The 15000-nt window shown below is 41.9% G+C and overlaps 2 protein-coding genes across 3 annotated transcripts in view; one reads left to right on the top strand and one right to left on the bottom strand.

Moving 5' to 3' along the window:
• The window catches only part of LOC135094400 (3-ketoacyl-CoA thiolase, mitochondrial-like), a 13323-nt gene extending 11858 nt beyond the window's left edge, over nt 1–1465 (top strand). The window contains exon 11 of the mRNA XM_063994454.1: nt 477–1465. Within this exon, the coding sequence (XP_063850524.1) occupies nt 477–558 (82 nt within the window). The 3' untranslated portion in view covers nt 559–1465. The remainder of the gene's footprint in view (nt 1–476) is intronic.
• Nucleotides 1466–8076: 6611 nt separating this feature from the next.
• Nucleotides 8077–15000, bottom strand: part of LOC135094531 (protein unc-119 homolog B-like) — a 26162-nt gene continuing 19238 nt past the window's right edge. The window contains exons 3-6 of one of the 2 annotated variants that reach the window (XM_063994716.1): nt 14574–14687; nt 12933–13047; nt 11650–11822; nt 8077–10963 (exon numbers count right to left, since the gene is read on the bottom strand). In XM_063994716.1, the coding sequence (XP_063850786.1) occupies nt 10848–10963; nt 11650–11822; nt 12933–13047; nt 14574–14687 (518 nt within the window). In that variant the 3' untranslated portion in view covers nt 8077–10847. The remainder of the gene's footprint in view (nt 10964–11649; nt 11823–12932; nt 13048–14573; nt 14688–15000) is intronic. The other variant, XM_063994717.1, reaches the window with a different exon arrangement.

The following is a 15000-nucleotide window of genomic DNA, read 5'->3' as shown; positions in this document are numbered from 1 at the left end:
GTTACGAAAACCCCAGCTCCTGCCCCTCACAGCAGCGGGAAACAACTTTAGAATGAGAGATTGTATACATGAAGACAAGTTTAATTGAGGACCTTTATTGAGAGGAAGGACAGTCACAGATCATCCTAAGTACGTAAGAACATAAGAAATAAGTGGAGCCGCAAGAAGCCATCAGCCCTACACGTGGCAGTCCCTGTATGAAATATACCTAGCTATTTCCACCTTTCATCCCCATCCATAAATCCATCTAATCTTCTCTTAAGGCTAATAGAAAACCTTTATTGATAGCAAGGGCAGTCACAGGTCATCCCAGGTGGACTTGGCAGGGTAGAGGAAACCTGAATCCGTAAGACACCCACACCTAAACACCTTACCTTTAAATCGTTACATTAGACTGAAGTGCGTCGCCAGAACCGTTAAGTTAAGCTAAGGTAAACACAACAGTGGCCTTCTCTCACCACTATCTCCCCACTCAGGCGCCGTGGATTGAAATATGGCATTGGGTCAGCCTGTATCGGTGGCGGCCAAGGCATTGCTCTGCTCCTGGAGGCTCTGTAAGGCCCCACCACCTATACCTGCCTGCCTCCTGCCTGCCTGCTGAGGAAAGGGGTGGAAGGAGTGTGAAGGGAAGAGATGGTGGTGATGGTGTTCTTGGGTTTGTTCAGTGCCTTTGTTGTTGTATTATGATTGTGGTAAATATTGCTTACCTGTCTAGAGATATGGTAAGGTGTGTTCATTAATTAATCACAGGTAGAGGGACATTGTATATTACCTGTTTAGAAAGTAAAGAATGTCTGTTTGTTGCTTTTTCAGTGATGGGAAAGTGTGCTTTGCCAAAAACAAAAGAGAATAAAGGTAAAAATTTAAAAATCTCACTTAAGATAAAATTTCCTTTAAAATAGACTTAATGAAGATAAAGCAAAGATGATATTAGGAGAAGAATTAGGTAAAAAATGAGTGCAAATATTAGTGCAGCTAAATGAGGGAGTTAGGAAAGGTACAAATAATGATAAGTGAACAAAAATATTATAACCGATAAGACAGAATAAAAAACAGTTAAGTAAAAAAATATATATTACTGAATTAGGGAAGGTAGAAATAATAGTAAATAAAAATAATGTTAATCAGTAAAAAGAAACTGAATTGGGAAAGGTAAAAATAATAAATAAAAATAATCATCTCACTGACTAAGATAATAAAACTAAAGACAAAGAAAAAAAAAAAAACATATATTTTCTAATAGTTACCAATATAGTTAATTATAAGAACACCACCCATTCCCCATTCAAAACACTTACCAGTAGCCTCACCTGCCATTAATTACAGGTACAAATTGCTCCTATCAAGGTATACATGTGTGTGCCCCCTTCCCCCTCAACCCCCAGTGTTTTCCCCACATATGCACAAAACAATGCAATTTTTCTATACAATTAGTGAGTCTTAAAATAAAAGTTATTGGTGTTTATTTTTGTCTCTCCTTTCTTCTCCTTTATAAGTGCGGCAGTAGTGGGTGTGGTAGTATTATAAGTGCGGGTGTGTACAGGTGAGGGTCTGTGTAAGTATTAGTAGTAGTGATAGTGTTGTAAGTAGGGTGTGTATAGATATGTATGTGGGTTTGGTAGTGTTTATAAGTATTAGTAGTGGTGGTAGTGATGTAAGTAAGGGTGTGTATGTTTGGGTTGTAGTGTAAGTATTAGTAGTAGTGGTAGTGATGTAAGTAAGGGTGTGTATAGATATGTATGTTGGTTTGGTAGTGTTTATAAGTATTAGTAGTGGTGGCAGTGATATAAGTAAGGGTGTGTATGTTTGGGTTGTAGTGTTGTAAGTATTAGTTGTAGTGGTAGTGATGTAAGTAGGGTGTGTATAGATATGTATGTTGGTTTGGTAGTGTTTATAAGTATTAGTAGTGGTGGCAGTGATATAAGTAAGGGGTCTGTATAGATAAGTATGTATATATGTATATAAAATAGTGAGCATTTTTCAGTTTTTTTAATCTATACTTTTTTCTTCAATAATTTCTACTTTTTTTCGAAGAGTGTGGGGAAAAAAGAGAGAGAGAGAGAGAGAGAGAGAGAGAGAGAGAGAGAGAGAGAGTTATCTTACACCATTCCCATTTCCTCTCTCAACCCTATCCCCTCCCTTGAACCCAACAACAACCACCACCACCACTATAGAAACAGACAGACAGACAGGCAGACACATAGATAAAAAGATAGACTAATAACAGTAAATTAATAGGGTGAATAATAGATACATAGATAGATAGACAGGTAGATAGATATTGAAGGAGTGTTTGTTCGTAGTCTCCATAGTGATATTGGTCCCTCTATTGACTGGTAAGGACGGACACACACACACACACACACACACACACACACTCCGATAACCAAGCGTAACGTAACCTAATGCTATTGATATATAATTTTTTCAGCCTCACGGTTCCAACTCAGTCAAATCAATTATTATTATTATTATTATTATTATTATTATTATTATTATTGTTATCTTTCTCACTACTACTACTACTACTACTACTACTACTACTACTACTACTACTACTACTACTACTGCCACCAAGACGAAGATTACTACTATTGTTGTTTCGTGAGTCCTGCCGCTTTGGTCAAGGTCACGTGAGGTGGTCAAAGGTCAGATTAAGGAAGAACCTCTCATCTCCTCGTCCTCCTCCTCCTCCTCCTCCTCCTCCTCCTCCTCCTCCTCCTCCTCCTTGTCCTTCCCACTCTACGTCCTCCTCCTCCTCCTCCTCCTCCTCATTTTCCTACAGTCTTTCTCCTCCTTTCTTCTTCCAAGTTTTGTTCCTCTTCTCTCTTTTTCTTTCTCTTCCCCTTTCCTCCTCAATTATCTCCTTTCTTCCGATTTTCTTCTTCAGTTTCTTCCATTTTTTGCTTTTTCTTCCCTCCTCCTCCTCCTCCTCCTCCTCCTCCTCCTCCTCCTCCACTTCCCTTCTTTTCATTCCATGTCGACTTTTATTTCTCTCTCTCTCTCTCTCTCTCTCTCTCTCTCTCTCTCTCTCTCTCTCTCTCTCTCTCTCTCTCTCTCTCTCTCTCTCTCTCTCTCTCTCTCTCTCTCTCTCTCTCTCTCTCTCTCTCTCCCTTTATTTTGCGTGTGTATTTTGAGAGAGAGAGAGAGAGAGAGAGAGAGAGAGAGAGAGAGAGAGAGAGAGAGAGAGAATAAAAGAGAGAGAGAGAGAGAGAGAATTTTTGTTACTTTATCTCAATATTTCCAATTTTCTTCCTCCATTTTCTCTCTCCCTCCAACCTCTTCCTCAATTTATTCTCCATTTTCCCTCTTCCTTTTTCGCCTTCCTTCTCCTCCTCCTCCTCTTTCTTCTCTTCTCTCCTTCCTTCCCTCCTTCCCCTCCATCATATTCTTATCTTCTCTCCATCTTACATCATTTCCTTCCTCTCTCTCTCTCTCTCTCTCTCTCTCTCTCTCTCTCTCTCTCTCTCTCTCTCTCTCTCTCTCTCTCTCTCTCTCTCTCTCTCTCTCTCTCTCTCTCTCTCTTTCAGGGACCCGTGGGAAGGAAGCATTCCGTGGGAAATTATCCGAAAGAGAGAGAGAGAGAGAGAGAGAGAGAGAGAGAGAGAGAGAGAGAGAGAGAGAGAGAGAGAGAGAGAGAGAGAGAGAGCGAAGAAAAGCAAGGTGAAGGTAAATCTCGTGAACGACACTCTCTCTCTCTCTCTCTCTCTCTCTCTCTCTCTCTCTCTCTCTCTCTCTCTCTCTCTCTCTCTCTCTCTCTCTCTCAGGTCAAAGGTCAAGGTCTTCATGATCAATATTGTGACCGAGAGAGAGAGAGAGAGAGAGAGAGAGAGAGAGAGAGAGAGAGAGGGGGGGATCATTACCTGTTATAATTGTTCTCAGGTGTTCAGATTAACAGCAATTAGCGCCTTGGATTGTTGACAGGTAAGCTAACAATTAGGTTACCTGAGAGAGAGAGAGAGAGAGAGAGGGGGGATTTCCTAGTGTCTCCTCGTTTTTTTCGTTTTCGGCATAAACTCCTCCTCCTCCTCCTCCTCCTCCTCCTCCTCCTCCTCCTCCTCCTCCTCCTCCTCCTCCTCCTCCTTCTCACGTCTGTCTTTATTAATATCATGTAAATTTCACCACCAAAGTGTTACATTCAATTATTTTTGAGTTATTCACATTCTTCCTCTTCCTTCCTTCCTTCCTTCCTTCCTTCTCTCTTTCATTCATTCCCTCCATTTTTTCATTTCTGCATTTCTTCCTTTATTCCTTCTCTGATTCCCTTCCTCGCTCCTTCCTTCCTTCCTTCCTTCTCTCTTTCATTCATTCCCTCCATTTTTTCATTTCTGCATTTCTTCCTTTATTCCTTCTCTGATTCCCTTCCTCGCTCCTTCCTTCCTTCCTTTCTTCATTTCATTCATTCGTTCATTCATTCGTTCGTTCGTTCGTTCGTTCGTTCGTTCGTTCGTTCCTTATTCCTTCCGTCCTCCCTTCCTTCGTTTTCTATTTCTTTTCTTGTCACGTTTCTTTCCTTCCTCCTCCGCTTCTCTTTTTCAATTCTCGTCTTCTCTTACTTTTCTTTTTTTCTTTTTTCCTTTTTCCCATCATCAGTTCTTTATTTCGTTTTCCTTTTTCGTTTTCTTTCCTTTCTTCCTTCTCCCATTCTGTTTTCCTTAATTTCTTCTTCCTTCCTTCCTTCCTTCCTTCCTTCCTTCCTTCCTTCTTATCCCTCTTTTCCTCTTTCATTCCTCCTCTTCTGTATTCCATCTTCCTTTCTTTCCTTCTTTTCTTCCTCCATTTATTCAACCTTTTTTTCTTTCTTTCTTTTTTTATTTTTTTCCTTCCCTTTCCTCTTCCTCTCTCGTTTTTTTCTTTCTCCTTTTTCTTTACTTCTTTAATGTTGTTGTTGTTGTTTTCTCCTCCTCCTTCTCCTCCTCTTAATGACCAAGCTCGTGGACTATTTAAACAACACACACACACACACACACACACACACACACACACACACACCCTGAGTCTGTCTAGACTATCCACCAGGCACCGAGAGGCTCTGGAAAAGACACATGCTGCCGCCTGACGCGCCTCGCCCGGTCCGTGCCACCAGACACCACAAGATAACGCGTAACGCCCCTAAAGGCGCCGCGCACGGACCGGTACAGACTCAGCGCGATTCCCACCATGGTGCGAGCCATCAGTCAATAGTATTTCCCTTCTAGATTAGACTTAGCTTTAGGATTAATGTTAAGTATTTCCCCACCCACTCTGTACATTTTCACTTTGTTAACTCACCAAAGAATAAACCGTTTATTATTATTATTATTATTATTATTATTGTTATTATTATTATTATTATTATTATTATTATTATTATATTATTATTATTATTACACACACTACCTGCTTTCCTAATCTCTCTCTCTCTCTCTCTCTCTCTCTCTCTCTCTCTCTCTCTCTCTCTCTCTCTCTCTCTCTCTCTCTCTCTCTCTCTCTCTCTCATAGGAACCTTACGTACATAATTATATTTAACGTTTCTTCTTTTTCTTCTTATGTTTTTTTTTTCATTAACTCAATCAGGGAAGAGGAGGAGGAGGAGGAGGAGGAGACTTAAGCTAAAAAACGAAAGAAAAAAATGGAGATAGTAACCGAGGCAAGAGAGAGAGAGAGAGAGAGAGAGAGAGAGAGAGAGAGAGAGAGAGAGAGAGAGAGAGAGAGAGAGAGAGATAATCAATAATAATTATCGACTATTTATTGGAAGTTACTGTAGCCTTGGGTCAGTTATTTAAGGAGAAGGAAGAGGAGGAGGAGGAAGAAGAAGAGAAGGACGGGGAGGAAGAAGAGGAGGAGGAAGGTTATTGCTTTTCTTCAAACTCATTAATTTGTAAACTACTACTACTACTACTACTACTACTACTACTACTACTACCACTATACCACCACCAACGCCACCACCAACACTACTACTACTACTACTACTACTACTACTACTACCACTACTACTACAATACTATTTTTCTACGCGTAGGATTAAGTTCAAAATACAAATAAGATATAAAAATGTACGAGAGATGACAATAATAATAATAATAATAATAATAATAATAATAATAATAATAATAATAATAATAATAATAGTAATAATAACTAATAATAATCCATCATTACATATATATTTTTTTTATTATATAAGCGTACAATTCTGAAGCGAGATATTTACATTCATTCCGTTAATTTTTTTTCATTTTTTTTATATATATTTTTTTCATCGTTATTCATAAGTGAAAAGTATAGGGAGGCAAAAAAGTTATTCATTTCTTTAGTGAATAAATATATTTACACTAAGTGGACGACAAGTGGTGAATTAAGTGAACCTGGATGAATAATGAATAATAATAATAATAACGATAAAAAAATAAAAATAATAATAATAATGAGTGGAATGTTTATTACCTCTGTGTGTGTGTGTGTGTGTGTGTGTGTGTGTGTGTACGTGTGTATGTGTTTCTTCACGTGAAAACACAAGAAATACATTTTAACTTTAATATTACAAAAAAAATTAAAATAAATGAATAAATAAATAAATAAAGTAAAAAATGTTAGCATGGAAAATAATAAATAAATAAATAAATAAATATAAATGCACAGTGGAAAGAATTGTGTGTTTTCTTCCACACTTGCTAAGGACGCCATATTTTTTTTATATGCTTTTTTTTTTATTTTTATCCTTTCATTTCCTTTCCTTTTTCCTTCCTTCGTCCGTTCATCTTTTCCTTCTTGTTATCTTTCTTCTTTCATTTTCTTTTTTCTTCATTTTATTTTTTTCCTTTCGTTTTCCTCCTCGTCATCTCTTCTTTCATTTTTCTTATTTTCTTTATATTTCTTTTTTTTTTCGTTGTCACTTTTTTTATTGTTTTCTTTATTTTCGTCTCCGTTTTCCTTTTTTCCTTTACTTATTTTCACTGAATTTTCTTTAATTTTCTTTCCTTCACTTTGCTGTTTTGAATTTTCTTTATTTATTTCCTTCTTTTCTTTCATTTTCACTTTCCACCTTTGTTTTCTTTGTTGCATTACGTGTTTCTCCTTTTCTTTCTTGCTTTTTTCCCCTTTCTCCCACTTGTCATGTATTTTCTTTGTCTTTCCTTCCTTCCTTCTTTCATTTCATCAATGTATCCTTTCTTTCCTTCTTTTCTTCTTATTCCCTATCATTTATGCATTATTTTTTTCACTCCTTTCCTTCTCTTATTCTTTCCATGCATTGAGTCATAATAGCAGTAATAATAATAATAATAATAATAATAATAATAATAATAATAATAATAATAATAATAATAATAATAAACACATGTATATTTTCATTTTTTTCTTAGCTTAGTCACTTCATACTATTATTTTTCCTCCCATCATATATAATTTTCCCCATTCGTACACACACACACACACACACACACACACACACACACACACACACACACACACACACACACACACACACACACACACACACACAGAGCGCTTCGTGAGGGCCAACAAGTCTGCTGGTGCTCTTTTTTTCTTTCTTTTCGTTTTTTTCTTTTTTTCTTTCTTTATTTCACTCATTTTCATTGGCTGAACGTGACGTAAGGAAGAGGGTGAGGGGTGAGGGGGGAGAGGGGAGGCTTATATAGGAGGGGAGGTGGAAAGCAAAGAGGAAAAGGAAGAGAGGGGGAGGGAAGGGAAAAATAGAGAGGGGGAGAGAGAGAAAGAGAGGAGGTGAAGGGAAATGGGGAAGGAGGAAAGAAAAAGGAGAAGGAAGATAGGAAAAAGGGAAGTGGAGAGAAAACAGTATCTTAATCTTTTTTCCTTTTCTTTTCTTTCATCGCATTACAAAAATATCAGACTTTTATTTATTCTTCAAGAAGTTTATGAAAAAAAGAAAATACTATCAAAAAGAAAACAAAAATCTTCTTATTTTATCACATTTTTTTCTTTTCTAATATAACTCCTTGTGTATGGCTTAGCTTAGGTTAGGTTAGGTTAAGTTAGGTTAAGTTAGGTTAGGTTAAGTTAGGTTTGATTGGGGATTTGTAGGACTAGAGAGAGAGAGAGAGAGAGAGAGAGAGAGAGAGAGAGAGAGAGAGAGAGAGAGAGAGAGAGAGAGAGAGAGAGAGAGAGAGAGAGAGAGAGAGAGAGAGAGAGAGAGAGAGAGAGAGCACAAACAGAACAGGTGTCACGCATATACAGGTGTTAATTACTGTGAGACTACAATGTTACCTGCCCTTCAATCTTGACGTGAACTAGCGCGAAGGTGAGGAGGTGAGGGGAGGGGAGGAGAGGGAAGGGGAGAAGGGAAGGTGAAAAGTGCGTGGGGTGAGTGGGTTGGGGAGTGTTTGTGGGGGCAGGAGAGGGGGGAGGGATGTAAGGGGATTTAGTGCACTGGGAGAGGGAAGCATTGAGTGGGGAAGGAGGGGAGTGAAGAGATGACATGGGGGAATGGGGAGGAAGAGAGGGGAAGGAGGGGAGGAGAGCTGCATGTGGGAGGAATATACCTACGTGAATCTCTCTCTCTCTCTCTCTCTCTCTCTCTCTCTCTCTCTCTCTCTCTCTCTCTCTCTCTCTCTCTCTCTCTCTCTCTCTCTCTCTCTCTCTCTCTCTCTCTCTCGTGACGTCACACATAAGTCGTGACGCTACAGGTTAGCTTGGCACCTGCTCTCCTTTATGCTGAGAGGACAGGTGTGGTGGGCGGGGAGGGGAGAGGGGAAAGGGGGATGCACAGGTGAGGTGGGAGGTTAATTAAAGGTGGCAGGAGAACAGTGGCGAGGTTAGCAAGGGAGGAATTGGATTGTTGTTGTTGTTGTTGTTGTTGTTGTTTGTACAGGTGCAGAGGTCAGGTTTGTACAAGTGTGCTTTGAAGTTGACAGGGGGGTTTAGCTGAGCAGGGGTTGGTTAGGTTGATGGGAATGGGGGTGAGCAGGGGGTGGCAGGGGTGATGGGAAGGAGAGGTGAGAGGGGTGGCGAGGATGGCTGGGGAAAGGGGAGAGGTGAGAGGGTTGGCGGGGGTGATGGGGAAGGGGCAGGAAAATAAAACCCTTTCATTGTTTAGAAAGGAGCTGATTTGTTTTCGTTGTTTTCATTTTTTGTCTCATTTTCACTTTTTTTTCGTCATTAATCCTTTTATCATTTATTTGCTATTTATTTATTTATTTTTTTTTAAGATTTCAGTTCTGTTACCTTAATTAAGACCGATTTTTTTACTCTCACTCTTTGCTTTAAATCTGATTATTATTATTATTATTATTATTATTATTATTATTATTATTATTATTATTATTATTATTATTATTATTATTACCACCATCACCATCACCACCATCACCACCACTACCATCATTATTGCTCTACGGGACAAAAAAAAAAAAAATAGATAAGTTACCCGTGTCTTCTTTTTTTTTTTTTTTTCTTACTTATTCTATTTTTCATCCAGTAATTTGCATTCACTACGAAAATAAATAAGAGATTGACGAAGCAAGCTGTGAAAAGTTTACGGTATAAGAAAGCCACTCCCCCTTCCCTCGTTTTCTTCGCGTCATCTCCGCACACGGACCGTTTTCTGAACACTTGACAGAGAATGACCGCAAAAATATGACCACAAGATAGAAAAATACGATATATGTTTAATTTTCTCTCTCACTTATCCGCCACCACCACCACCACCATCACCACCATCACCACCACCACCACCATCACTTGTGCATAAAAAAATAAATAAATAAATAAAAAATAAAACGAAACCTTATCCCATTTTCTTTAGTAGCAGTAGTAGTAGTAATAGTAGTAGTAGCAGTAGTAGCAGTCCTCCATTTTCTATAACGCCTCACTTTTCATTTTCTTCCACTTTTTGAGAATCTATATTTTATTTATTTATCTTTTTTTTTTTTTGACTCGCATATTCTTCGTTATTTATTGCTCTCCCTTATTTATCACAAAAAAGGCTTCTTCACTGTGTAGCCTTCATAGGGCGGGGACTGGGCGGGGGCTGGTCTGGTCTGGTCTGGCAGGGGCTGGGCTGTGCTGGGCTGGACTGGGCAGGGGCTGGACTGGGCAGGGCTGGGCAGGGCTGGTTTGGGCTGGGCTGTCCTCCTCTTGTCAGGCTTGCAAAGGGGCTGAGTGGGGCTGAGTGGGACTGCGTGAGAGGACCTGTAGACTAGATTTGACAACTGTGGACGATATGGGAAGAGGAAGAGGAGGGAGATCTGGAGGAGGTGTTTGAATAGGGGTAGATATGATCATTGTGAAAGAGATGGGGATTGGAAAAGAAAGAGGAGGAGGAAGAAGAGAACAGTGAGAGAAAGAGAAAGAGATTGTGACTTAACAGAAAGAAGAGAAGAAGGAGGAAGAGGAACGAATATTTTGAAGAAGAGAGAAGGAGAAGGAGCAGAAGGATGAGAGAAAGAAACGAAAGAACTTATAAACAATTAAAGAGATTGTAATTTGAACTACAAGGAGGAGGAAATAAAGAAAAATAGGAGGAGGAGGAAGAGGAGGAGGAGGAGGGGACTAGACAGAAGAAGAAGAAGAGATAAGGAAAGAAGAAGGACAAGAAAAAAAATAAAGGAAGAAGAGAAAGAGGAGAAAATATACTAACGGAGAAGAAAGAAAGAAAGAAGAGAAAAAAACTTACAAGAACGAAATAAAAAAAAATATTACGACAAACAGCAGAAGGAGAAAGAGAAGGATGAGGTCAAAGAAAAACAAACTAAAGGAAGATCAGGAAGAGAAGGAACGGTACAAAAGGAGGAACGTACCATAGGAAGAATAGAAAAGGTACTGAAGAAGGAAGAGAAGGAAGAGGAGGAGGAGGAGGAGGAGGAGGAGGGGACAAGGGACCGCCGTTACTGCAGGCCCCCGTTGTAGGCATAATCCGCTTTATTATGCATTATCAGTTTGTCATCCACGAAATAAAAGCTGTCACTTCTCGTCTCAAAGGGGTTCTTGATCATCTCCTCTGCTGCAAAAGAGAGAGAGAGAGGTGTGAGAGAGAGGGAGAGGGACGGGGATGGGAGGGGAAGAGGTGGAATGTGAGAGGGAATAAAGAAATGATTAACAGTGAAGTGAAAGAATGAGGTTTCCGAGAGAGAGAGAGAGAGAGAGAGAGAGAGAGAGAGAGAGAGAGAGAGAGAGAGAGAGAGAGAGAGAGAGAGAGAGAGAGAGAGAGAGAGAGAGAGAGAGAGAGAGAGACACGCTTAATTTATCACCGTAACACACACACACACACTCAATACAAAATCAATGTTCACTACTGTAATATTCTGGCAAAGTTGGAGAAAGTGATGGGATTGATTACATCTCTCTCTCTCTCTCTCTCTCTCTCTCTCTCTCTCTCTCTCTCTCTCTCTCTCTCTCTCTCTCTCTCTCTCTCTGTCTGTCTCTCCATCTCACATTCATTCAATTTGTTTTGGCTAAAATTCCGTTTTTTTTTTTTCACCCTTAATGTGGGTGAAAACTCTCTCTCTCTCTCTCTCTCTCTCTCTCTCTCTCTCTCTCTCTCTCTCTCTCTCTCTCTCTCTCTCTCTCTCTCTCTCTCTCTCTCTCATTCATGCATTAACATCCCTACTAATCAAATTCTTGCAACTCGAACGAGCCCTCTGACACCCTCCCTCCTTCCCTCGCTCCCTCCTTCCCTCCCTGTCTTACCCAGCTCGTGGTGTATCGTGGGGAACTCGTAGATGTGTTCGCATGTGTTCTTTGAGTTTGGGATGCAGAAGCCGAACTCAAAATCAAAAGTCTTTAGTAACTTGTCCCTGAAGAAGTGGCGTTCAATCATCCTGAACTTGTTGACTGATCTTCCACCCACTGTAAATTCCACGCTGCGAGAGAGAGAGAGAGAGAGAGAGAGAGAGAGAGAGAGAGAGAGAGAGAGAGAGAGAGAGAGAGAGAGAGAGAGAGAGAGAGAGAGAGAGAGAGAGAGAGAGAGAGAGTGGGGGTATGGTTAGACGTGGTTAGAAATGGGTTAGTGTTAATTATGGGATGTGCTTGCTAACTGTGGGTGATGTTAAGTGTATTTTTTGGCGAGAAATGGGTGAGGAATGGGTTTTTTGGGTAGAAATTTTTTTTAATTCGGGGTTTTAGGGAGATAAATTTGTGGGGAATGCTTTTTGGGGAAGAAATGGATGAGGAATGGAGATTTTGAGGAAGAGATGTGTAAGAAATAGTGGTTTTGGGGAAAGAAATGGTTTAGGAATGGGTGTCTGTGACTATAAAGTGTTTGCTTGGGTAGAAATTGATTAGGAATGGGGAAGGGAGGGGAGAGGCTACTGTGAACTCTAGAATTGGGAAGAAATGGGGGATTAGAAAGGGGAATTAGATTAAAAAGGAAGAGGGGTTCTTAAGGGTGGCAATATGACCTAGCCTCTTTTCTTTCCTCATAATTTCCTCATAATAATCCACAAGCCTTCACAAACCCCTCACAAGCCCTCACAAGCCCCAACAAGCCTCTACAAACCCCCCACAAGCCTCCTCAAGTCTCCACAAGCCCTCACAACCCTCCACAAGCCTCCACAAGCCCTCACAAGCCCCAACAAGCCCTCACAAGCCCCCACAAAGCCCTCACAAGCCTTCACAAGCCCCAAGAAGCCTCCACAAACCCCTCACAAGCCCTCACAAGCCCCCACGAGCCTCCACAAGCCCTCACAAGCCCTCACAACCCCTCACAAGCCTCCACAAGCCCCCACAAGCCTCCACAAGCCCCCACAATCTCCCACAAGCCTCCACAAGCCCCCACAAGCCCCTACAAGCCTCCCCACAAGCCCCCACAAACCCCCACAAGCCTCCACAAGCCCCCACAACCCCCACAACCCCCACAAGCCCCCACAAGCTCCGACAAGCCCCCCAGCCTCCAATCCGCAGTCCGCAAGCCTTCCAGTACCCCTCCAGCCCCTACAAGCCCCTAGCCCCCTCCACAAGCCCCCAATACTTACGTAGCCCCGACTGTCTTGAGTTTGAGAAATTGTGGAGTGAACTGATAACGCACAAACCGGCCTGCATTCGGATCCGATTCCTCTTGATCCACGCTTGTGTCTTCCTCCTCCAGCTCTGTGGGGAGGGGGAGAGGAGGTCAGCTGGGGGAGACTGGGAAGATTAGTGGTTTGGGGAATGGGGAAGAAGGGAGATGGGATGAGGTTGTTGGTAGGAAAGTCGGGAGGTGAAGTGGTAAGGCTAGGGTAGAAGTGATGGGGGTAATGGTGAGGTGATGGGGGTGATGGTGAAGTGATGGGGGTAATGGTAAAGTGATGGGGGTAATGGTAAAGTGATGGAGAATGGGTGTAGTGAGTGGGGTGTACAAGTAATGGGGTAGGTATGTAGTGATGGGAGATTGGTTAAGTGATGGGGGATTGGTGAAATGATAGGGTAGGCTGAAGTGATGGGGGAATGGGTGAAGTGATGGGGGGATAAGGTGAAGTGATGGGGGGATAAGGTGAAGTGATGGGGAGGTAGGGTGAAGTGAGTGGAGGTAGAAGTGATGGGAATGGATGAGGTGATGGAGGAATGGGGGAAGTGATGGGGAGGTGGGGTAAAAGTGATGGGGGGAATGGATGAAGTGACGGGGAATGGTGTATTTTTAAGGTTTCTAGTTACAGCAATGAGTTATTCAAGAACTTAAAAATAGAACATTGACGCACGAGAGAGAGAGAGAGAGAGAGAGAGAGAGAGAGAGAGAGAGAGAGAGAGAGAGAGAGAGAGAGAGAGAGAGAGAGATCTGTCACTTCTTTGCAGGAGTTCGTGAGATTTTATTTAAAGCATCACACCCACTTGACTCTCTCTCTCTCTCTCTCTCTCTCTCTCTCTCTCTCTCTCTCTCTCTCTCTCTCTCTCTCACAAAACTCTATATATCCTTTGTTTCCCTTATTCTTTTGTCAGAACCACCCTCTCCCTCTCTCCCTCCTCTCTCCCTCCTCTCCCTCCTCTCTTCCTCCTCTCCCTCCTTTCATTCTTTACCTCCTGTCCCTCCTTTCTCTTGCAACACTCCCTCCCTCTCCCTCTCCCTCCCTCTCTCTCTCTCTCTCTCTCTCTCTCTCTCTCTCTCTCTCTCTCTCTCTCTCTCTCTCTCTCTCTCTCTCTCTCTCTCTCTCTCTCCTGCTGTCATCCATCTTTTCCTTCGCACCGTCCCCTTCCTTCACTTCCTTCATTTCCTTCATGTCTTTCTCTCTTTCTTCCTCCTATCCCTTCTCCTTCTTCCTTCTGTTTCATCTTCCCCCCTTCCTTCCTTCTCTTGCTTCTCTCTCTCTCTCTCTCTCTCTCTCTCTCTCTCTCTCTCTCTCTCTCTCTCTCTCTCTCTCTCTCTCTCTCTCTCTCTCTCTCTCTCTCTCTCTTCCTCCTGTATCTTTTTCTCTTTATTTGTTCCTTTTTTGCTTCTATTTTTCTTTCCTCCCTTCCTCTCTTCCCTTTTTCATCCATCCTTCTCTCTCCTCTCTCTCTCTCCACCTCCCATTCCTTCCTTCTACCCCTCCTTCTCTCTCCCTTGCCTTCTTCACCTTCCTTGTCACTTCTTTCGCTCCCCTCCCCTCTTCTTCCTACTTCCCCTCTCCCTCTCCCTCTCCCTCTCCCTCTCCCTTCCTTACCTTGTGGGGGTGGCTTGGCAATTTCAAAAAGCACCGTTCCTGTATCCATGTCCCTTATTTTAAACCTTGTGAAGTCAATATCGAAGACGTTAGCCTCAGGTGAACACAGGTAATCTGGCGGGACAGGTAGACACAGGTGAGATAGGCAGGTCAGAGAGAGAGAGAGAGGGGGAGGATGGAGGGTGGGGGTGGGGTGGTAGGGAGAGAGAGAGAGAGAGAGAGAGAGAGAGAGAGAGAGAGAGAGAGAGAGAGAGAGAGAGAGAGAGAGAGAGAGAGAGAAACCTTTGAGTAAGTTTTCTTATTCTCTCTCTCTCTCTCTCTCTCTCTCTCTCTCTCTCTCTCTCTCTCTCTCTCTCTCTCTCTCTCTCTCTCTCTCTCTCTCTCTCTCTCTCTCTCTCTGTGTGTGTGTGTGTGTGTGTGTGTGTGT

The sequence above is a fragment of the Scylla paramamosain genome, chromosome 45 (genome assembly GCF_035594125.1).
Source record: "Scylla paramamosain isolate STU-SP2022 chromosome 45, ASM3559412v1, whole genome shotgun sequence".
In the NCBI taxonomy this organism is placed as follows: domain Eukaryota; kingdom Metazoa; phylum Arthropoda; class Malacostraca; order Decapoda; family Portunidae; genus Scylla; species Scylla paramamosain.
Note: the sequence above shows the minus strand (reverse complement) of the source record. Positions and strands in the feature narration are given on the sequence as shown.